The sequence below is a fragment of the Uranotaenia lowii genome, chromosome 1 (assembly GCF_029784155.1).
Source record: "Uranotaenia lowii strain MFRU-FL chromosome 1, ASM2978415v1, whole genome shotgun sequence".
Lineage (NCBI taxonomy): Eukaryota > Metazoa > Arthropoda > Insecta > Diptera > Culicidae > Uranotaenia > Uranotaenia lowii.
Genome location: NC_073691.1, coordinates 27,237,125 through 27,261,845, shown reverse-complemented (window position 1 = coordinate 27,261,845; position 24,721 = coordinate 27,237,125). Strand labels below are relative to the sequence as shown.

The 24,721-nt window shown below is 38.5% G+C and overlaps 1 protein-coding gene across 1 annotated transcript; it reads left to right on the top strand.

Annotated features, from left to right (window-relative positions):
• Positions 1 to 17,159: 17,159 nt before the first annotated feature.
• LOC129758692 (uncharacterized) lies at positions 17,160 to 22,517 on the top strand. Its single transcript, XM_055756276.1, has one exon. The coding sequence runs from the start codon at positions 17,160 to 17,162 to the stop codon at positions 22,515 to 22,517; it is 5,358 nt and encodes a 1,785-aa protein (XP_055612251.1).
• Positions 22,518 to 24,721: the final 2,204 nt, after the last annotated feature.

Genomic DNA, 24,721 nt, shown 5'->3' with positions numbered 1-24,721 from the left:
CAGGTGAATTTGACAGCTATTTTCCTGAGCAGTTTTTCTGTCCTAAAATCGTCCTGTAGTAATTTCAGCCGTTGAAAATACAGGACAAAATCGTCCCGACCACAGGCGAAAGGTTAAGTGCGTAAGAGCCAATGGAATGAGCAGCGGAATTCAGCACGAGTTACAGAAGAAAAAACGTTCCAAGCTCACAGAAACACTATAAAATTTCCTACAAACTACAGGAAAATACCTTTACGAAACTACAGGTGGATTTGACAGTTCATTTCCTGAGCTCTTTTTCTGTCCTGAAATCGTCCTGTAATTTTAGCTGTTGAAAATGCAGGACGTTCCCGACCGCAGGAGAAAAGATTAAGTATGTACAATGTAGAAGTTTTAATTATATCTGGTCGTAATAGATTTTTTTAATTGCATCGCTGTTTCATCCACGATTATAATGATAACAGCAGAAATGTCTTGATATACAGCGCAGAGCAATGCACAATCTGCCAACTTTGACAGACTGTCATTTAACTCCTAGTTGATATTTTTTCATGAAACTTTCACACAAGCAATAGTTAGATTTATAAACTTTTCATTCATTGAGTTTTGCATGCATTAATGAGAGATATACAGCTATTTGAGAAAACAAAAATTGAGATTGCCTCACAGAATAAGCTGTAATTTTGTATTTTTTTGTTTCGATTATAGTCGTTTTAATATCTTTATGTCATTTGCCACTTATATCACCGATGCAGTTGGCGAACAGCCATTAAAAACTTATCCGGTACATGTGATCGATGTTTACTCTTGGACTCGAACTCACGGACATCGGCTCAGGAAACAAGTGACTTGCCAACTGAGTTATATCACAAGCCCAAAGCTGTAACTTTGTCAAATTTCACGTTTCCTTTTAAAAATTCGGTGAAATTCTGTAATTGAAGGGTGTCCCACACCAAACTTTACAAACGCTTAGCTTATCTTCGCTTAGCATAAATGACTACTCAAATTCACCTTAAATCATTGAACTTGAAGTGCTTAGATATGACCATTCATTTAGAGCTTTAGATTAGATATATGAGATGAGACTTTGATCAACTTACGCACTTCAAATTCCATGATCGCCGGCGTGACTAAGCAGAACAAGTTCTACCTCGCCAAAAGTTTCTACTTCATGATTGATCGAGTCCATCAGTTTTGTGCAAGGGCCAAAAGAATGGTGCTTGGGACTAGCAGTTCATTCACAATGCACAAAACTCATGCTCTCCCTTTGAAAATGATCAATAACGGCGCCGGCCACGTCCTAGCAGTTAATGAGGAGGATCGTTTCTGCTTGAAAATTTAGTTTAGCTGAAAGTGTGTAGTTTACTAAGTATTTTAATTTTTTTTATATAGGTATGTGATTAATTGGAAAAACAGAGCCATTTAAAAACAATGGGCAAATTTATTTTGCACAAATCTTCAGAAAAATACTCTATTCTTCCAACGGGACGCTCGAAAACAACTTGTAGTCATGCTGCAACTGTGAGCTTTGTGAGTAAACGTTACTACACAGTTCTGAGAATCAACAGAAGAGAATTAGAGATCCGAACGATTTTTTTAACAGTAGTTAGGACCTACAAGCGAGTGAGTACATTTTGTGGCAGGATCTCAATACTTCGTTCAGGAAACTACGGAGCGATTCCATACGAAGTTTTGACCAAAACTATTTTTCAATATTTTTTGAAATTTTGATTATATTCTATTATGTAAATGATCAAATATTACAAAAATGTAATTTTTGCAGTTTTCAATACGTAAAAATAGCATATGAAAGTGATTTTAGCATACTTTTGGATAACACAATTCGCAAAAAACGGTTTTCATCTTAGGCTCCATCTGCAAAACTATTGGACCAATTTCACAAATACCGATTTTAATCATCTTAATAGCTTCTTTATTATTATCATGTTTGGGAGCATCGCTCACTGCAGCTGGATTTGCAATCTTTGATCAGTTAAAGGTCCATAATAAGTTGTAGGCTAGTCGTTTTCAATGTTTGACATATTTTTATTCATTCAACTATTCAAAAGATGCCCTGAAGTGATATGAAGCCCAAAAAGGTACTTTTGTATCCCATAACATAAAATTTCTGCTGAGCTATTTTGAAGCAGGCGTTCATTGAGAATATTAAAAGAGGTTTATTTTGAGGAAGAAATAACGAAAATGTTGGTTTGTGTATAGAAGAAGCTGCTTCTAGATGTTGCGTAAAACCTTTTGAGTAGAGTTGAGCCTAATGTACGATTGTACGATTATGGTGTTGAACTAAAATCAAGCAAACATACCAAACGACTACAGATGGTTTTAAGTTTATTATCTGGAAGTTTAAAAAAATCGGGAAACTAACCAGGTAATATTTACAGCGTTTTTACTGTAATGCAATTTGGTGTCCCTCAACCTTTTACATTCTTGTATTTGACTCAATTTTATCACCGTCCCAAAAAACAGTTCTAAGCTTTACAGGAAAGTTCGGCGTATTGACTAGCTGTTGGGTTTTTCACAAACTTGTGTTAGCAATATTTGAAATAGGTACAGGGCGTTCTCAAGTTTGGGAATTTCTGTGGATGTTTAACCAATTTTTGGGAAAGTTATGTCACTTTATGATACCAAAAATTTTTGATGACTCTCACACAATACTAAAAGTACTCTGAGGAGATTTATCGGAATCAGCACTTTTTTGTTACGTTGTCTTTTTTTGCAAATAATTCGGTATCAAGAAGTCTTTTCCTATTAAAAAATGAGTATGGCAATAAATAATCGGTGGCATGAAATTGGACGTTGGTTAAAAGGGAAGTTAAATTTGGTGTGCCGTCGCCATCACATTTGGTGCTGCTCCTTGCCTAGGAAAGATCTGAATGTATTTTTTAAGACTGGATTTTCATAACGCCATAAGACATTTGGAAGTCTTTTATGTACTATTTTTTTTTGTAAATGTCATAAAACTATCAAAACCATCATTTACCTTCATTTAGTTTGTAACCAAACAATGTATTATTTTCAAAGGATGTTTGACTATTTTTTTAAAACTAGGAAATTTTGAGGTTTTTTTTTAAATTTAACTTTCTAATACCTACCAAACCACGTGTGATTTTTACGTTTAAAAAACGTGCTAGTGGCACGGACTAGATTAAACAGAACATTGAATACTCAAACCTACCACTCCACCTTCCGATAGGTTCATTATGTGGTTCAGCCGCAGCAATTCCCCAACCATTACGATCGAATTTATCGTATCGTTTACATCGAATCCGTTCCACCGTTCTTGTTCTGCATGCAGTTCTCGCTAGTGACACTGGCCTGGTCTGGTACCAATCGATTCGATGGCGCAAATGTAGGTGGGTACGACATCGTGTATCGGATTCGATACCACCATTGAAAATTAATTGTTGTACCGAAATCAGCGCGCCAACCCCGCCCCACCTTTCCAGGGTTTGTGTATTTTAGTTCAATCGTTGCCCGTCCTTTCGAATCGGTTAATATAGAAAAACACCTGTCCCGCTGCTACAATTGGCGCAAGCAAACACGGATCGGCTCCTGAATGTATGCAATGGTTGTGGTGGGTGCACTCCATCAAGGACCGTTATGTGTAACCTTCCTCCACGTGGCGTACCTACCTACTCCACTCCTTCATGATGGTGTTCCACTTTCTCCATCCTTAGTCGTCGTAGCAGGCTAGTGCTGCTGCTGCTATCCTGGAACACAGGCGTCGGGATTGCACCGTATCCTTCGATGGGACAGTGGTTGCCATGTGTTGTTGTATCTGCTCTGCCATCGTTGTATCGCCGTCGTTGTTGTTTGACGCTCTCCTACTTGGCTCCATGGAACGGTTTCGCTGCGCACCTTTTCTGTCTCAACGCGAATCCTGCCTGCTACGATGTTGCTGCTGCTGCACACATGCAAAATTCCGCGAGTACACAGAAAAGCCGATGCGAAAGGATGCATCGGATCTGGCATATATGTATCGAAATGCGTCCGCGTCGTCGTCGTCTTTCAACGGTTCCTGGTACCGCGTCACACGCTCTGTACCTATAACTGTACTAGGCTTCCCGTCTTTAAATGCGAGGATGCGTTGAGTGCGTCGTCGCGCGTGTTCGGTACCCGAGAAGCGGACGCGGGCGTGCAAATCGTCTCGAAGACGACGACGACGACGGTGTCTTTTTTCAACGCGTGAGACGTTTCTGCGATTTCTTGTGCGTCGTTGTCGTCCGAACATTTTTTTTCTCTCACCCGACAAGATCTCCTCAGCTGCTGTGTGCTGGTGGGTCCGTCGCGATAGGATTTTCTTTTTTTGCGACTGCTGCTGCAATCTAGAGCAGCATCTTCTTGGCAGCTGGTGGTGAAACCGCTTGTGCAGCATCCACCCCACCCGGAGATGGCGAAGATGCAGAAAAAATAGAATTTCTAGCGCACTCGTGCGGTGTGCCAGTGTCTTCAATTCGCTCATTTCCACCAGGCGGGCAGAAATGGCGAGAGTACGGCTGATTAGTCTGATATAGCGGGTTCGTTGTCGATTCGTTTTGCGCTGCCGGAATGGGGGATGGATGGAATACGAAAGGTTCGGTCGGATCGGAACGGGGTGAATGGACTGGTTCGGGCAGGTACCGAGTGAGGGTTCAGTGCTGCTAGAAAATTTACGAAAATTGCTATCAATAAACAGCATTGGTGTAAAGGCGAGATAAAGACAAACAATAAATCTACATAAATGTTGGTCAGAAACCCACTAGGAAAGTAATGTAGAAGAATTAGAACAAAGGGAAGGTCATTGTTATAGCTTTCTCATAAAAGTAGTCGAAAGTGTTTATTAGCCGAACATGTGCAATTTTCCGATAAAAATTTCCGAACATTCGGTAAAAATTACCGAACGTACGGTAACAAAAACAACGAATTAATATACTTTTTACAGTTTGTCCGGTTAATATTGCGAAATTTCGATAACAACTACTAAGCTTCGGTTACATTTTCAGATTTTTCAGTGAAACAGTTTAGTCGTTCAGGCAATTTGAACTCAACATAATTACAGTCATTTGGTCGTAAAAACATAACCAAACAGTATAACGTACTTCACGTGTCAAAAATCGGTTTACAAAAATTGGTTTAACCGATTTCCGTTTGCTGTGTATAAGCATTAAAAATCCATTGTAGTCAGATCGACAAAAAAAATTAACCCCAATGTTTTCGAATAAAACTATGGAAAACAAAAACCTTATATCATTTTAAAAGAATAATTTAGAATTTTAAATGGCATTTCGGGTTCAATGACTTAAGGTGGATGTGAGTTCAATCAAGCTAAGCTAAGCTAAATTTGAATGGAAAAGGTAAAAATTTTTAATCAAAATTACAGCCTCATTACTGCATTGATCTGAAATTTTTCAAGCTGCATCTTATTGTCTAAGATGCAAAGACCGTTTTATATCCCACCTTTTCCGAGGTAGGAAGAGTTTGGAACTTATAAGAAACAAATTTCCGGTCCAACAAACCCGTTATACAAACTTTTACGACGATCAAACCAACCCATGACACAAAAAATCTTCTGTATTTGACAAAACACGCTAGCTAGCTTCCAACGTATGATGGCTCCTATCCCACATTCAGTGCCGAGGTGCCATTTAAATTATGTAAAAAAAATTTTTTTTTAATTTTATTTACGCATCTTTAATTTTAAGCAATAGGATGCAGCTTGAAGACTTTTTGGATTGTAGGATTTTTAGAACAAAAAAGTCACTATTTCCATACTAACTTCCATACAAACTTTGACTTTTTTGCTACAGCCTATTTCAAATCCTAGAGCCACCAACATTTGTACAGTTGTTTTTGGGTCCAAAAGAAACCCGAAACCGTTTGATACTTTTTTTTTGGACCGGTTCTGATCAGTCGAATATTCAATTCAAAACTTGGGAGAAATCCGGTCCGGTTCGGGTGACCAGATTTCGTGAAAACAGCCAAGATTATGCCCTGATTTATTCACTCTATAGAGTTATTATAAATTTTAAATTTGCGTCCAAAAACGAAAATTAGTGAGCAAGTTTTATAAAAATATAGATGTAAGCCTAAATCCTCGGATATTTTCTGGATTATAAATTGAAAATTTAGAAATCAACTGCCAGGAAAATTTTTGGCAAACTAAATACAAAAAAGAGGCTATCGTGCTTTGTTTTGTACTTCGTATGGGGTAAGATGAACTTACGCAAGCGTATTTTAGGGTAATGATTATAAAAGTTCCCAGACCGCTGCAATAGATGGATCATGAATCGATTTAACCTTTTTTTTAAAGGTAACTCTTTGATTAGTAAGACTTTTATTGAATCAATTCCAATTACTTTGTTATAAACCAGCTTTAAGGAAGGCATCTCCCAGTCAAATTAAACTTTGAAGGTACTCAGTTCCTTTAAATATGTAGTTAACATCTAAACAGTAGGCACATGTACAATAACAACTGGCTTAAATGATTCGTTCACAAATGAAAAGCAAACAAATCGGAAATAATGTTTTGGTCTTAAACAAATTTTCTCCGCTATATAAAAACAGTCTTTAAGCAGGATTTTCTCATGTTTGGTATGCTTTCTCAGCATAACGTAAAAACTTCTATCGTTTCAAATAATCTAATAAAATTGGACTTTAGATTTTTCACTTAACAATAAAAAGTAAATATACAATTGAGATTGTGAATTTCTGATAGGATGATAGTTTTTTGAAGAAAAAAAATATAATTACATGTCACTTACATAACATGCAAATTATTGGCAGTTTTTGACAGCTTTCCGTTCTCCTAAATAGAAATATGACCTGGGGGGAGGTGGGGGCGTGGCGTGTTTTTGATGGTTAAACTCTCCACCCCCATGAGAATCCATATTAAGCAAACGAGATATTCTAATCTACACATTCAAAATTTTTAATTTCCAATCAAATTTGAATGATTGAGTAAGGTTATTCCGGAGTAAAGTAATCATAATAATAATAATATGAGGCCCTCAGAGCCAAAGGAGTATAAATGACAAAATGGTCGACTTTGAGTTAATGATGCCAAACAATTTTTCAGGCTTTAAACTATATTTGATTTGAATTTTTAGAATTTTATTTACAGACTTTTACCTTGGAAACAAAAATACAAATTCTTTATAAATGTATGGAAAAGGGTCTAACACAACAATTTAAAAGCGTATTTTCTCAAAATACGCTTTTATGAGTTATATTTCTTTGGCTCCAAGGGCCTTTCATGTAAAAACAGTAATAAAAAAATAATCTTTATTCAAAACTGAGGCCAAAACCTCGAAAACTAATCCTAGGTTTAGAATTCTGCTACATTTTGATTTTTTTTTTTCACTTATTGATAGAAATTCTGTTCGGAATATTAAATTATATATAAGATAATTTTAACTTGTTTTGGATTATTTGGTTCCATATTTTCGAAACCAAAATTGTATTTCTGTTTTCGGATTTTGTATCCAGTTTGGGATTCTTGATTTTCAGTGCGAATCAATAACTAAAAAATGAAATACTTTTCTGCAATCCTGGTTCAAATATGGTTTTGCAATTCGTTCAAAATTTGATTATAATTTTCGAAACTCAAATACAGTTTCAATATTTAGATTGCTTATCGAATATTATTGAATATTAAGATTAATAGTTTTCCGAATATGAAAAAAAAAGAAAATTAGAAAGCATCCTGACTCTTTGTTCACCATTCAGATACGAAATTCTTAAATTTATTTCTAATGAAAAATATCAACTTAACAGAACTACTAAAAGGCGATCCAGAATTAAAAAGTCAAGATCAGATTGATCATTTGAAATATTTTTTTTTATTTGGATTTTCAAGTCAGGTTAAAAATGAAAAATTAAAGCAACGAATTCAGATTCATAAGAATTTAAATTAAAGATTCATAATTAAGGGCCCTCTTACAAATTTCACTTCCCTGATTATGTTTAAAAATATTTATTTGCAATTTAAATATGTGCAGTGCAGACATCGATTTATGTACATTTCAGAAATCTTATTTTAATAAACCAACAGAATCAGAATTCAAATTTTGAATTCAAGTTCAAAATTCAGATTTAGAATTCTTATTAAAAAAGCAGATTCAGTTTCAGCTCAGGAATGAGTTTAGTTTGAAAAATATCAATATGACTAATTCGTTAAGGCATTCAAATAGCAGGAGATCGTAGGCTTAATTTTTTTTTATTTTTGGGAAAACCAAATTTAAAATTCACAATCAGTTTGTTTACACAATTCAGCTGGAAATCACAAATATGTATGAGTTTATTAGCAAGTTTTGTTTAATGAAAACAATGAAGTTATTTTTTTTTCTTCTAAAACTATTCACAAAATTTTATTATAAAGAAACATTAAAAATCTGTAGGGAATGCAATAATTTCTTAGTGGATTGAGTAACTTTTATATGTTGCATTTTTTTCATGTGCCTAATTTCGAACCAAAATCTTAAATTTGGTTCTAGTTTGCAAGAATCAAATTAGAAACTTAAAATTATAATCTCTTTTACTTTTGAAAATTCTTTTTAAAATTTCTATCGATGGAAAAAATCATTAAATTTGCCCAAGTGTTGGGTAGATTTATCTTACTTGATTTAGGCATAGAGTAAGTTTTTTATTCAAAGAAAATTAAGGCTTTTTTAAAAAAAAACAATTTTTTCCCCAAATCAGGTTATTCTCCCAGATTTTTGAAAGTAGGCCCCTTATTTTGTGACTGTTATTTTTTTCATTATACAAATATATCTTACCATTTTAAAAGTTTTAGGACACATATTATAAATTTACTATTTTAGATTTTAAAATTATTAGTGGAATAGAACCTTAAAAATTATTAAATATGTAGTACTAAAAAATTTTGTTTTATTTTTTTTTTCAGTTCATGCACAGTTTAAGCAAAAATATCATAGAAATAAATCAGTTCAATAAATCGTTGAAATATGAAAACGTTCTCGCAAACAGACAGTTTTTTCAAAGAATTGTTGAATTTGAAAATTTTCTTGATGGTGGCCAACTACATTGCCAACATCTGTATGTTTAACAAATTTATTAAATAAATAATACGGAAAAATCAAAACCTGGATTCCCGTCAATTTTCTAACGAATTATTATCATAATCATTTATTTTGTGCCAAATTCGTTTGCTTACGAAATTTGATGGAAATCATTCAACATTTTTCGAGCTGTGTCGTATAGAAAATTTCCTCTAGCCCTTCATTTCATGATTTTTTATTTTCCACCAAATTCCACACAATCATGGTTCCCTTTTTGCTAGCAAAACAAAGCATTTCTTGGTTACTAGCTCAACCCAATTGCCCCTTGAATGTATACCTACTAGCAATGAATGATCCCAAATGTTTGATAGAAACTAGTTGATTTATATGTTGATATTCGGGTGTTGCCATGGACTTCTATGTGACTTATAATTGTGAGCAATTTGACTAACAATTGTTACGGGCTACGATTTTGACCCATAACTGTGGTTTTGAAAAAAGGTGATAATTTCTGTCAACTATGTTATTTTTTCAACAAAACTGAAAATCAAAACATATATGAACTCAAAGAGAAAGTATTGAAAGACTGGAATTCATTCAAAGTTTGATATTTGGTCAACTAACACCCGAATAAACGAATATTTTGTGGTGAAAGGATACGTTAAGTGACTAATGTTTTTGGAGGGACTGTATACATGGGAATTCTGTTTCTCAGTTTCTTAAGCATAGGTAGCTAGTGTGTAGATCAAAGGCGTTACGATTTATGGGAGCTTTTCATCGACATGCCCTCTAGCCTAAAACTGCAACACCTATCAAGCTTTTTTCTAATGGCGCACTAATGCCTGCCTATCCACCTTTTCCATATTCTATGTAAATTAATTTCTCTGGACTTGTCATCTAAAATTTCTAATGAAAAATCAGTGAATAAACCATATCAAAACTTTCTAGTATACAAATTTGATAAAAATCTGTTTTAAAGTGTTCAAGTTGATTTGAATTGGATATTAATTTATTTTTCAACATAACAAATTCTTCTGTCACGTCTAAAATAGCTCGTGTGTTGTTTGATGAAAATCCGATGAAATTTGTTGTGTTTAAAATACTACAAAACTCTCGGGTGATAGTCAGGGTGGTCACAAAAAAGGAGTTTGTTCTGGAATCAAAACCTTGAGGGCTGAAATCGTTTCTTGGCCAGTCAAAAGACCCCTTCTGCAAATCTTGTATGTAAGTTAACACGATAAACATAGACTCATCCGTCCATTACTTGACCCGAATTAGAGTAAATATGTCATCTAATAATATTGGGAATCAATGACAAGCAATCGTGTTTTCCGCACTCTGCCTTATCGTTAGAATTTAAAGAACAACTTAAAAACCACAAACTGTACAATGAAATAGGTTATTCTACAGAATCAACCGTTTTTTCACTTCACTCACTTCACTGTAGAGTTGAGTCTGCACAAATGGCAACACTGCCTTCGTCCTCGACCAACATACAGTACATTCAACTCAGTTGGCCCCACGTATTTCAGCTTCGGCCGTATCGCATATCGACATCAGGTATACCGAAACCGATTCCACCAGGCGTACAGCAGAAAAACCTCCTCAATCTCCAAGCTCGATACACCGTTTGGGGCATCGACAGTCATTTGACGACACCGCGGCTTTGGCCCCAAGACCGGTGTTGTGTGGTTTGTTGGGGCCAAGGCTGTGCGAAAAAGCAGTAAATTTGCAAGCTTCATCGAAAATTCGCACACTGCCGGGTTTGGGTTCGGTTGTTTGCCTTTAAGCTCTAGGCATCACCCCTTAATATGGTCGTGTATGTGCTAAAATGGTTCCGTTGGCCTTTTCGGTTGACCGTGTACAATTACAATGTAACGAAATGATCTTCAACCAGTTCACGTGTAAGCGGGTCGCAGTACTGCCAATAAGTAGAATCGACCATCGACGACGTTGCTTGGGCCGCCCGGAGTTTACTCACCCTCATCGTTTACTGACTGAATGTCTAGTTGGTAGGTAGTATGAATACGAGCGAGAGGTGGTTCACCCAAACGAGCGGCCGGCCGGTCTTTTGAAAGATGCCTAGCTAGCAGCTGGGTAGGTAGGTAGGTTATGAACGAATCGAAGCTCACTGACTGAACTGAACTGGCAAAGCTTTGGCCCTGATGAATGGCATACTAATGAATGATGGCGGTCTTTTGGGGTGGCTTTTTGGAACTGAACTCTACCAACGATGGGGTCAATGAACTTTAATATTTCAGTAGATTTAAAGGAAATTGACTTACCTAGATCTTTTTATTGCTGTTTTTAACCATTTTTTCACAATTACCTAATGTTGTATTCAATGTTATTTGTGGTTTCAGAAAAAATAAATTTGTCAACTTGAGAAAAATCCATAAAATTCCTGTACAACCGCTTCTTAATACTAGAAATTCAGGCCGTTTGAATAAAAACCTACTCTTGCCAAGTATTTTGACAATATCTATGATAACTTGTAGAATAACTGTATAAACTTGCGGCTCAAGTATTGTTTTCCTGGGAACATTAAGCAATCTGTTACACAGCCTCTTAAAAACTATTAATTTAGTTAATACTAAATTCCTGGAATTTTTAACAGTGTTTTTCCACTTACATTTAAATAGAAATAGCCATACAGAAATACAAAAATGCATACTGCTTCTATTCTCGTATTCTTAACATAGCCAAAACATGTAAGCGTCCTGGAAAAATAAAGACTTGCGTCTTTCATTTATCTTTTCAAAATTTTACACTGCATTGCAGATATTACTACGGCCATGTCAACCATGTGGTAGAACAGTAAAAACTACTGAAAAAAAAGGGAGGAATAAAGTGTGCAGCTCCTTGCCAAACGCTTAATATTTATATGACCCATTCCAAGCGTCCTTCAACTGGAGAACCGAGTTTTATTTTTTTCATTTTTCAAAAATAATCTGTTCAGCATTTGAAGGATATTTCTCGAGCTTCATTTTCCATCAAAAGATATTCAATTACCTTTTTTTTGGAAATAAGTACGTTGTCGTTGAAATTTAACAACTTTAGTATGATAATAAACTGATTTTAACAATTATTCTTTATTTGAAACATAACTTTGTCAAAAAACTAGCTTTTTTAAAAAATGTATTGCAAAATAATTGTAAAAAAGCCATCATTAAAAATAATCACAGCAACTTCACCCTCTAGAATCGGTAATAAAGGTTTCTATTTTTAAGAGTTGTGGCGTCACGAGAACTCTACTTTTTAAAGATTATACTTTGATTCATTTCATGTAGCTGACCATAAAACTTCGTGACGTTACAACGCTTTTCAAAACCGTGCTTAAAAATAATGGCGCTTGTGACGTCACGAAACTGAATCGCTCTAAAATAAATTTAAATCAACATGTGAAAGAAAAATCCAAAACGGGGATTATACTGTTGGTTGAAATAAATCAATACGTTTCTGAAATTTTCATAAAATTTGATCGAATTTTAGAGCAGAATAATGCGTTCTTGTGAAAAAAAAACTGAAAAAGGGAAAAAGTGGCGCGTTGTGACGTCACGATTTATTTTGCTTATATTTCGATAATTATTTGTTCACTAATGGCACGTTTGATTTCAAATTGTAGCGGATTAAATTTTGAACATAGAAGGTATATTTTTTTTCAATGTGCGATTTGAACTGTAGAATCTACAAACACTATACCAAAACATTGTTTTCCAAACGTTGCGACGTCACGCTGGAATAGGTTATATGCGTATGAACATGATTTAACCCTTCGTTTCATGATTTTTTATTTTTCCTTAAAAATATTTTCAATCAGTTGAAAATGATGAGTACATCAAGAAAAAAAATTAAAATAAAATACGATTTTTCCATTTTTCCAATTAATTGTTGCAAATTTGTTACTTTATGAAACGAAGGGTTAAGAATTGAAACGCAAAATCTATTGAATAATGTTAAGTTTACTAAATTATCATTAGAACTTGAAGTAAAAGGCAGAGCTATAGGTATGACTAAGTTATGAAAATCTATACTTTTCAATCTATCATCCATCGTGAAAAATGTTAGGCGTAATTAATATCGTTTGATGAATTTTAAAATCTTCAGATTTTAAAACACACTACGCATTGTTTTCGATGATTTTTTTAAGGTAACGATTTTCGAGCTTACAGTAAAGCATTTTTTCGAATTTTTCATCAGATTTCATTTGTTGTTCTTTGGTTGCTCGTGTCAAAATGCATCTAGAGCGCAAAAGCAAGACTTCAGCAAACAAAAAATCGCATTAGAAATGATAGATTAAGTCGCAAATAATGATAATGCGAATCGCAATTCCAACCAGATAAGTAAACGATCGTTAAAATGGTTACATAAAGTCGGTTTAAATCGGATATTATAAGAATTCCGCCATGCTTGTATATTGGTAATTCTGAGAAACCAATCTTGTTTTTCCTTCTGTGAGTAGCTGTGCAGTCAGATTACTTAAAACCAGAAGGTTCATTTGAGAGAATTGTCCAATGAGCGAAGCAGCAAACACTGTCGGTTTGAACAGCAAAACTTGCGCTCTCTAATCGCTCTACACAGAAGTTAAAAATATGTTTGCTTACACTTTGGTAGGTTTATGCTGTTTTCTTCGAGTTTAAAACGAAGATTCCATAATATATGTATATGAAACGTATAACAAAGCTGTTGAGATATATACCTACATAAATGTTTGCTGGGACTTCTAGGATACGTCCAATAATCACTTATTACATATGCAGCTATAACAGACTTGTTCAACTCATTAGGGGTCCCAGAAGACATAATCTTTCATGGAAGGCTCTGAAAAAGGCCTCCAATTCCTCAAATATCTGAAAATGTTAAATTAACACTATACTTCGTATGAGATTTAAATATACACCCGAAAATCATACATAAGAAGATATGATTAATTGATGGATGCTCTGGGCCTTTTTAAAGAAAAGTATGTAGAATTTCCGGAAAAGATTTATTTCCAACACTTTCGGTTGCTCAAAGGTACGAAATTTGTAGCTTTTGGTCCATGAAATTCTGAGATATACAATGCTGTATTTCGATGTTTCTTGGTTTAAATTTCTTCGCGGTCCAAAAAAAAACTTCCCGGTCTTTAATCTGATATGACCGAAGAACAAATAAAATCAAATTATGGCCAATGATGCTGCATAAATTAAGGGGCTAAATTTTTTAAACTTACTTATAAAATTTTTACTACAAAAAAACTGAAATTTTCAATTCCCTAGGCCCTCGCACTATTCCCCTTTAATTTTTTTTCTTTCAAACTTCAACATTTGATAGGGTTTCTAGCCTTTTGTGCTCATCTGGCTTTCTATTGGAAAAAGTCCCTATTTATTAAATATCAAATATTGACCTTAAAATACAACAAACACTACACCAAAACTATATATTTAGTGAGGAAAAGTTGAACTCTCACATAAATCAACCTGCTGCTTCTAATTTAAGAAAATAAATCGAAAATATACCGATTTTATTTATCTTTTTCTTGGCAGGCAAATGAATCGAATAAAAAAAATCAAAAATCTTAGCTGAAATGAGTAATTTTTCAAAATTTTATTTGTCTCTTTCCATTGCATAGTTTTCGAATATTAGTTCGAACTTCGAGGTAATGATGTCACGACAATTTCTGAAAATATCATCAAGACTAAATCAATTCCAACAGATTCGAGTCCCGATGAATAAGATTTTCAAAGATAGGTTAAACTTCTTTAAAATTTTGTCAAAACTCTTGTTTTTAAACAAGCAAAAGCCAATAAAAACTATCTTTGTAACTTTTTTCGAAGAAGTCAAATTAATAGAGGTCTTACAAAAAATTGATTGTTGAATTTAAAACATTATTTTCAATTTCTTTGTTCTTGGTTCCTCGAAAAAATGTGAATTTTTTGTTACTTACTGTCAACTAACGAAAATCTCAATTGGCTGTGGTCATTTCTTACAAGCAGAGGTCTCAATCTGCGTTTAGACCGAGAACACAGTGGGCCCGATTTAGCTATACGATGCAGTAATCGTTTAATTTTAACTTATTCTACAGTTTTATGAGTTTTAATAAAATCTTCTTAGGCCACGTTTTCTTAGACTTTTTATAAAGACATTCATTCTAAAACGACTTTATTTTTAATTTTTATAAGGTACTATTGATACAAAATAACTTCTCGAAAAGGAAAAAAGGGCCTATTTATGTTAATGAATTTTTAACTTAATTGCAACCATTTTCAAACTGGTAGCGAGTTTGAGAAAATTTAAAAATGGATGCCAAAAACCTAACATTAGATATAAAGTCGAGATCTAATGTCAATTCAGAAAAAATCAGAGGACTTTCCGAATATTAACTTTTCACATTACCCAAATACTATTCGAAGTGAACAAAAAAAAATAAAAACAAACAAAACTAGACATTTATAAACAATCAAAAAAATAATACAAAAAATTAAAAAAAAACGACAAAAACAGTAAGAATTAAAAAAAAATGAAAAACAACAAAAATTTTAAAAAAATATATTTAAGTTTTTTTGAATGTAATTGTATGACTTATTTCTAATTTGTGCTGTTTACTTTTTTTTTAATGTTTTGTAATTTTTTTCTATATTTTTAAAAATTTTACTTTTTTCATATGTTTTAACTACATACTGCTCATTTCTAACAATTTTCAATTGATTATAATTTAAACTACTGATCTTAGGTGGTTTATAGTACTTAAAGAACCCCAGAATCTTGGAAAACGGGAGCTGTCGTGTAGAATCTACACTAAAAACGAAAAAAAACTCTAACAAATAACAATATGATTTTGCCCGAATTTGCTACACCAAATTTCCATAGGGGAGAGTGGAGATACTTGATTCCCTTTTCTTATTTTCACTATATCTGTTTGTGACCAAATCTATTGTATATAATGTGTGTTAAATTTCCTTTAATTATTTTCAATTATTGTAAATCGTAAAATATTGAACCATCCTAGTATAAGAAAAAAACATACCAGTGAGTTACCGAATGAACTGTTTTGACACGGTAACTCACCAACCAGCTGACCAAAGCAATAACAAAGTCAGCATAAATCAGTTGAAAATAAATCTCGTGGCAGCAACATCGTCTCCGTGTTGATTGTTCCGTCGGTCGAATAGTAGAATAAAGTGGTGTTTTTATTTGGTAAATCGGTCGTCAATTGGTGTTTCCAAGCAAATCCGAAATCCACAACTGCGGAAATAGTGCTGTGAATGCAATGTGGACAGTTTTTTGGTACAACGAGAAGAAGACCCCCGACGTGTTAGCAGCATCGAAACAGCAGCAAACAAAACGACCCACCAGCAGCGGTAGAAGAATTTGATCGTTTCCTATTCTGTGGTGCTACCTTTTTGTCCCGTTGGCGAGCAACGGATAGTAAACCCTCCGATTCAACAGAACCCGGTAAGCTACCCCACTGAATCCTCAACATTGGTCCTTCGGCCGGATCGGAGGAATTCCCCAAACGGAAGGTAGCGGTGAGTACACCATTTTCTTTACTCGACGCGCTGGCTGCATCAAATTGAGCCATTTTGATTGCTTCTTTTATTGCTGCGCATTGTTCGAGCAACCAAAAAAGCGCACAAAAAAAAGTGAAGCCAAGCCAACAACACAAAGCCGACCACAGCTGTTAATTTCGATCGGCTGCTATGCTGATGCTGTACACCGGTCAGCAAAAATTGGAAAGACAAAATTGATTAATTTTTGGCAATTAAGTTTTGGACTTAGAATTTTCTGGCGAATTCAGTCCTTTTGCACCTGAGGCTTATATTGGCTATATTGGATAAAATAAAATTATATGCGATTGGGTGTGAGTGGGTGGCAGTCTTCGCGAAAGAATTGTGTGTCGCGTCGGGAAGGATTTTTTCGTCGATTTGAACACACAATTCTCGGTTCCGTCTCGAATCAAAGATTGATACACCGCGACGGGAAGGATAAAATCGTACGATTTGTATCATTCTTCGTCGTGTAGAAGTGTAGATCCGCGACGGGAAGGATTTAATCGTACGATTGGTTTACACTTCCGCCGTCGTGTTAAAAACCAGTACACCGGTTCGGGAAGGATTTCGTTTTCGTTTTTTGTGCTGTGTTTTCGTTATCGTACAGTGGTGGTAGCAAGTGTCAGTGTATTTCAAAATGCCGAAAACCAAGTCAGACGAAAGAGTGGAGGATGCCATCATTCGTCGCAAGGCTATTTTGACAAACCTGTCGGATGTTGAAAGGTTTACGAGAGAGTTCAACGTAGATCGTGATGCTGGGCGCCTTCAAGTTCGACAAGATCTAGTTGATCGGATCTACGACCAATTTCAAAAGGCGCAAACCGTCATCGAGAAGTGGGATGGGCCAGACCGGCTTGAAATGCGTTTGGCTGAAAGATCGACCATCGAGGAAAGGTTTTGTGAGGTGAAAGCATTCCTGTTGAACAACATCCCAGAAAGGTTGAGTAGTTCCACATCAGCAGAGCCGACCGCACCAGCCAGCACAGCTATGTTTCACCTACGTCTGCCCAAAATAGATCTACCGAGGTTCGATGGTGATTTTTCGCGATGGTTGTCGTTCCGAGACACGTTCAAGTCCATGGTGCACTCGAATCCAGATGTTCCAGCGGTTGCAAAGCTGCAGTACCTGCTACAAAGTTTAGAAGGCGATGCCAAGAAACCTTTCGAGTCCGTGAACGTAGAGACTGACAACTATATCATAACTTGGGATGCGTTGATGAAGCGGTATGATAACCAGCGGTACCTGAAACGACAGCTCTTCAGGGCAATGTACGACCTCCAACCTTTGAGAAAAGAATCTGCGAAGGATCTCCATGCATTGACGGATGACTTTGATCGCCATGTGAAGGCCATGGCTAAACTGGGTGAGCCGGTAGGTTACTGGGATACACCGCTAGTGAATCTTCTGTGCTACAAGCTGGATCCAACGACTCTGCGAGCCTGGGAGGAGAAAACGAGCGACCTTAGAGAAATCACTTACCAAGAGTTGACCGATTTCTTGTATTCTCGAGCGATGATGCTGAAGACGATCGTTTCAGAAGAGCAGCGCAACCTACAAGCGATTCCAGCGAGGATGACGGGATCCCAACCGAAGAAGGCGTTCCGATTAGTAGCCAATCCTGTTGCGTCTGATCCAAAACCCGATTTACCAGTGTGCGTAGTATGTTCGGAACGACACCATCTATTTCGCTGTAGGCAATTCGCAAGTTTTTCTCCCTACAACCGACGGCAAGTTGTCACATCCCATCGTTTGTGTTGGAATTGTTTCAATTCCGGCCATTTATCACGATCCTGTTCCTCCAGACACACTTGTCGTTTCTGCAATGGAAAGCATCATTCTCTCCTCCATGATGCGATCAAGTCCACCAACTTCAATTCGGTTCCGAAACCAACTTCGCTTTCATCGAAGCCGCCACTCCCAGCTCCGCAGCGCAGTACCGCTCCTCCAGATGCAGATCCGCAACCATCATCTTCGAGCCAACAAGTCTGTATGACTGTTCAGACATCAAACAGTACAGTTTTGTTAGAAACAGTAATGCTTCTGGTGGTTGACAGTACGGGGAAGGAAATTCCGGCGCGGGCGCTCCTTGATTCCGCTAGCATGTGCAGCTTCATGACGAAGAAGTTGGCCAACACTCTCGATCTTCGCCGTTCTACCGTTGACATTGCCGTTTCAGGGATTGGTGAGTCATCCAAGCAGATCAAGCGCCAGTTAACAGCGAAGATTCGCTCAACAGTAACAAAGTACGCCACGAAGCTAGATTTCCTTATCCTCAAAAGGCCAACAGTTTGCCTACCGACAGTTAGAATTGATGTTGCTGCTTGGAAAATTCCCGACGTTGACCTGGCTGATCCACATTTTTTCATTCCTGCGGACATTGACCTCATCGTTGGCGGAGAAGTGTACCATGAACTTCACGGCGGCAGCAAGATTTCCCTCGGCAATGAGATGCCGACTTTAGTGGAGACTGTTTTTGGATGGGCTGTATCCGGATCGGTTCCGATAAATTCCTCCGTAACACCCCGGTTATGCCATCTTACGACCATCGATCGAGACCTAGAACAATCCATCGAAAGGTTCTGGGAACTCGAATCTCTGTTGCCGTCCCAAGCTCTATCAGCTGAAGAAATGAAGTGTGAAGAAGTGTTCAGTGCTACCACCACTCGCGATTCGTCCGGTCGTTTCGTAGTTAGATTGCCACTCACTAGTGACCCCCTGGTACGTGTTGGTGAATCAAGATCCATCGCCGAGCGCCGCTTCCAAAGTCTAGAGAGGAGACTTAAGCGAGATCCTGCCACTCGAGAAGCCTACGTTTGTTTCATGGCCGACTACGAACGTTTGGGCCATATGATTAAGTTGACTGATCCAGTAGACGACTCTGTCCCCCACTGCTATCTACCACATCATCCAGTCTTCAAGGAGTCAAGCACAAGCACCAAAGTCCGTGTTGTTTTTGACGCTTCGTGCAAGACATCAACCGGTTACTCCATCAACGATATGCAGTTGGTGGGACCTACTATCCAGGACGATCTACTGTCGATCATTATGCGCTTCCGAACCCACCCAATCGCACTCGTAGCCGACATTGAAAAGATGTACCGCCAAATACAACTGCACCTAGACGACTGTACGTACCAACGCATTCTCTGGCGCCAAAGTCCTGAAGAGCCTCTCGCAACGTTTGAGCTGCAGACTGTGACGTACGGTTTCGCTTCAGCACCATTTTTGGCCACGCGCGCTTTACAACGTCTCGCTGAGGATGAAGTCAGTCGTTTTCCTGTTGCCACCCCAGTTTTCAAGAACGACTTCTACGTTGACGACTGTTTGACTGGTGCCGAAGATGTCGAATCCGCCGTTCAACTCCGCCGAGAAGCATCCGCTCTAGCTGCTTCTGCCGGTTTACCACTCAAGAAATGGGCATCCAATGTTCCTGAAGCGCTTCGAGGTATTCCTCCAGAAGATTTAGCCGTATCCGCAATCCACAGCCTGCAGGACGATCAGGCTGTCTCTACGCTCGGACTTGTTTGGGAAACAAGGTCTGACGTTCTACGTTTTCGAGTCCAATTGCCCCTGCCAGCTCCAGTTCTCACAAAGCGCAAGATAATGTCGTACATCGCCCAGATCTTCGATCCACTCGGTTTGGTTGGACCGATTATTACCGTCGCCAAACTGTTCATGCAGCGTTTGTGGGGACTTCGAACAGAGAACGGAGAATCTTTCGAATGGGATCGCCCACTACCAGCGTCGTACCAGGCCGATTGGAAGGAGTTTCATAGCACGCTGGATACCATCGCCACGATCCAAGTTCCTCGATACGTGTCTTCCGCCAATGCCACATCCTTTCAGTTGCATTTCTTTTCGGATGCGTCGGAGAAGGCCTACGGCAGCTGCTGCTACATTCGGTCCGAATGTAATGGAGTCGTCCGTGTCATATTGCTGACATCGAAGTCGAAGGTCGCACCGCTGAAGAGCCACCATAGCATTGCCCGTTTGGAACTTTGTGGAGCCGTTTTGTCTGTCAGCCTATCCGAGAAGGTCAACCGTGCTCTCAAGTTGCCTGCCGAAGTGTTCTTCTGGACTGATTCCTCGACGGTTCTTCAGTGGCTACAATCACCGCCCAATCGCTGGAAGACATTTGTGGCCAACCGAGTGTCTAAGATCCAGAATTCGACCGATGTAGATTTGTGGATGCATGTTCGCGGAGAATCGAATCCAGCCGATGTTCTGTCCCGTGGAATAAGTCCGCCTGAGCTCGTCAATCATCCGCTTTGGTGGACTGGATCTCCATGGCTCCAGTTACCGCCTTCGCAGTGGCCACGAACCGAGTTGTCAGCCTGCCAAACCAGTTCGACGAGTGAAATGAGAGTTCCAGTTGCCGCGCTTCCAGCTGTCGTGAAGGATGACGAGTTTGCAGATCGTATCTTCGGAATGTACTCCAGTTACCAAAAACTCAGGCGCTCCATCGCTCACTGCATGCGATACTTCCGCTTGTTGAAAGCTGCTGCACGGAAGACGAAAATTGACCCATTCCAAGCACTTACCACCGCCGATCTGCAAGAAGCAGATTTGACACTGTGTCGTCTTGCCCAGAAACAGTGTTTTCCTGAGGAGTTAGCCACCCTAGCATCGTCCGGTCGTCTTCCGTCTTCATCGCAGTTGAAGTACATCCGTACAAAACTAGAATCAGATGGAGTCATTCGGATTAGAGGAGTTCTGGCCAACGCAACCGTTCCGGAAGCTACGAAACATCAAGTTGTTCTGCTCGCGAAACACCCGCTTTCAAACCTGTTGGCGAAGTATTATCATGAGAATTTAATTCACGCCGGCCCACAACTAATGCTCGCCACGATCCGTCAAAAGTACTGGATCATTGGTGGACGCAATCTAGTGCGCCGCACATTCCATGAGTGCCACAAATGTTTCCGATGCAGACCAAAGATGATCCAGCAAAGCATCGCAGATTTGCCTACGTCTCGTGTTGCGCCCCGAAGACCGTTTGCCGTTTCTGGTGTAGACTATTGCGGACCAGTTTACATCAAGTCTCTCGTCCGAAACCGAGGCCCAACGAAAGCATACGTTTGCATCTTCGTTTGCTTTACCACACGTGCCGTTCACATCGAGTTGGTGTCTGATCTCTCCACGCCGGCCTTCATCGCTGCTCTTCGCCGATTTTCTGCCCGCCGAAACTTTCCCCACGAGATCCACAGCGACAATGGCACTGCGTTCCGAGGTGCAAATAACGAGTTGCATAGAATCTACCAGATGCTGAAAACCGAACACGGAGGACGCAAGAACATCCTGGATTGGTGTGCAGAATCTGGAGTTGCGTGGCATTTCATACCACCTCGTTCGCCCCATTTCGGAGGTCTATGGGAAGCAGCAGTGAAATCAGCGAAGCACCATCTACTGAGGGAAATCGGCCACTCCAACATTTCGTACGAGGACATGACGACGTTACTAGCCGAGGTGGAGATGTGTTTGAACTCCAGACCCTTGATCCCGATGCCAACCGAATCCGACGAATTGGAAGCCCTGACACCTGGACATTTCCTTGTCGGTGAAAGCCTGCGATCTCCACCCGAAGAAGACGTGACAACTGTTCCGGACAATCAACTGTCGCATTGGAAGCTCACGCAGAAACGGTTCCAACGAATCTGGCGTAGATGGTACCCAGAATATCTGCAGCAGCTTCAAGCCCGAGCCACCAAGCACCGTAGAACATCAACTGTAATCCAGCCCAACCAAATGGTGATCATCCAAGACGATCTACTTCCGCCAGCCCAATGGCCACTAGGGATCATCACAGCCGTTCATCCTGGGAAAGACGGCATCGTACGAGTGGTCACCTTACGCACTGCGAAGCGAGATGTCGTTTCCAGGTGTGTCAACAAACTTGCCCTGTTACCCGTACCAGAACAACCCGAAACCAATCCAGCTGATGAGCAGCCCGTTGGAGAACCGGTCACCGCAGTTCCTGAAACTAATCATGAGTAGAGCTGCACTCTAAGACAGCTCCTGTACATAATTTCATGGATCAGGTGATTGCGGTTCCAATATTTTTAAAAGTTGTTTGTTGGTCTACTTGGTTCCCTTTGCTTCCCAGAACCATTTGTCGTCGTCCTCGCCTGTACACTGCGGACCTCCTAGAACCAGTAGTCGCCGATTGCAGCCTGAATGAGTAGAGCTACACTCTAAGTTAGCTCCTGTACGACAATTTTGAAAATCAGGTGATTGCGATTCCAATACCCCCTTATTTGTTTGTTGGGCTACTGGGTTCCTTCTTGCTCCGCAGAATCAACGCTCCGAGTGTGGTCGCACTTCATCGTTTCCGGCTTCGTGTGGTGGACAACCCCTCCCATCAAATACTCCTAGCACCGGCTGATTGAACGCAGTAGTCGGTGGTCGCAGCTTTAATGAGTAGAGCTACACTCTAAGTTAGCTCCTGTATGACAACCATAAGCACCAGGTGATTGCGGTTCCAATCCTTTATTTGTATGTTTGTTGGTCTACTGGGATCCTCTTTGTTCCACAGAAAACAAAGCTCCAGATGGTGTCCGTACCGCCCAGTTCCAATCGCTCCTCCTGCTTCCCCTGGTGCCATGATGCGTCCTGTTGGTCCACGTAGTCGAAGACGAAGGAAACCGATGAAGGCTCCCTAATGACACCGAAGCGAGTGTTGAAATGTCCGTGCCATTTCAAGGTGGCCGGAATGTTTGTGACCAAATCTATTGTATATAATGTGTGTTAAATTTCCTTTAATTATTTTCAATTATTGTAAATCGTAAAATATTGAACCATCCTAGTATAAGAAAAAAACATACCAGTGAGTTACCGAATGAACTGTTTTGACACGGTAACTCACCAACCAGCTGACCAAAGCAATAACAAAGTCAGCATAAATCAGTTGAAAATAAATCTCGTGGCAGCAACATCGTCTCCGTGTTGATTGTTCCGTCGGTCGAATAGTAGAATAAAGTGGTGTTTTTATTTGGTAAATCGGTCGTCAATTGGTGTTTCCAAGCAAATCCGAAATCCACAACTGCGGAAATAGTGCTGTGAATGCATTGTGGACAGTTTTTTGGTACAACGAGAAGAAGACCCCCGACGTGTTAGCAGCATCGAAACAGCAGCAAACAAAACGACCCACCAGCAGCGGTAGAAGAATTTGATCGTTTCCTATTCTGTGGTGCTACCTTTTTGTCCCGTTGGCGAGCAACGGATAGTAAACCCTCCGATTCAACAGAACCCGGTAAGCTACCCCACTGAATCCTCAACAATATCTTTTCGGAAAAATTTAGCAACTCGCCGTCTTTGACATTTTCTGACAGCTTGTAACTTCAAGTTTCTATACTCCAAAAATTAAAACGATACTTGAACCCGTTGATGAACTAGAAGCATTTTCGTGGGAGTAAAAAAATTGCGATTTTTCTGAAGTTAGGGGAGACTTGATCCCCTATTGAAGGAGACTTGATCTTTTATTCAGGAAGCCCTAATCCTTGTATAAAAATCAAACAAAACCCCAAGATAGAATGTTAATTGACTATTTTGGTCATGTTTGTTCTCATTTCACAATTTATAGCAGACATAAGAAGAAAATTCTATTACTTCGTCTCAACGCTAATGACATTGCATACTTAAAGGCGCTATTTTTTATAATTAAGAGAAAATTAATTATTTTTGCTCTTTTCTTTAGACAATTGTTTGATAAATATTGGTTTTTGGATAAATATTAGTAATTTCGTAATCAGCAATCATAACGATCAATTCAGAAGAAGAATATGCCGTTTGGAAGGGGGATCAATTGTACCCATAATCAACATTTTAGAAAACTTTTCCTGAAAAAAGTTGAGAGTTTTCCATTGCTTTGAAAATATGGCATTATGAAGTTCATTTTACGCTCGAACGATTGATACATTGGAACAAATATTTTTTTCATAATATTCCCATGTAAGGAACATTTTAAAGTGATGAAAAAAGATCTTCAAGTTAAATTTTGTGAAATTTATCAAACAAAGTTCAATTACTCAAACAATTATTTTGTTAAAAATTCTTAAACTACAAGCATTGTTATTTTGCTCATTTTGGCACATTTTTCTAGAACATTTGATCTTTGTAAGACATTCCAGTTTCGAGATATAGCTAAGGAATCAAGTATCCCCAGGGATTAAGTATCCTCATTCTCCCCTATAGTGACTTTT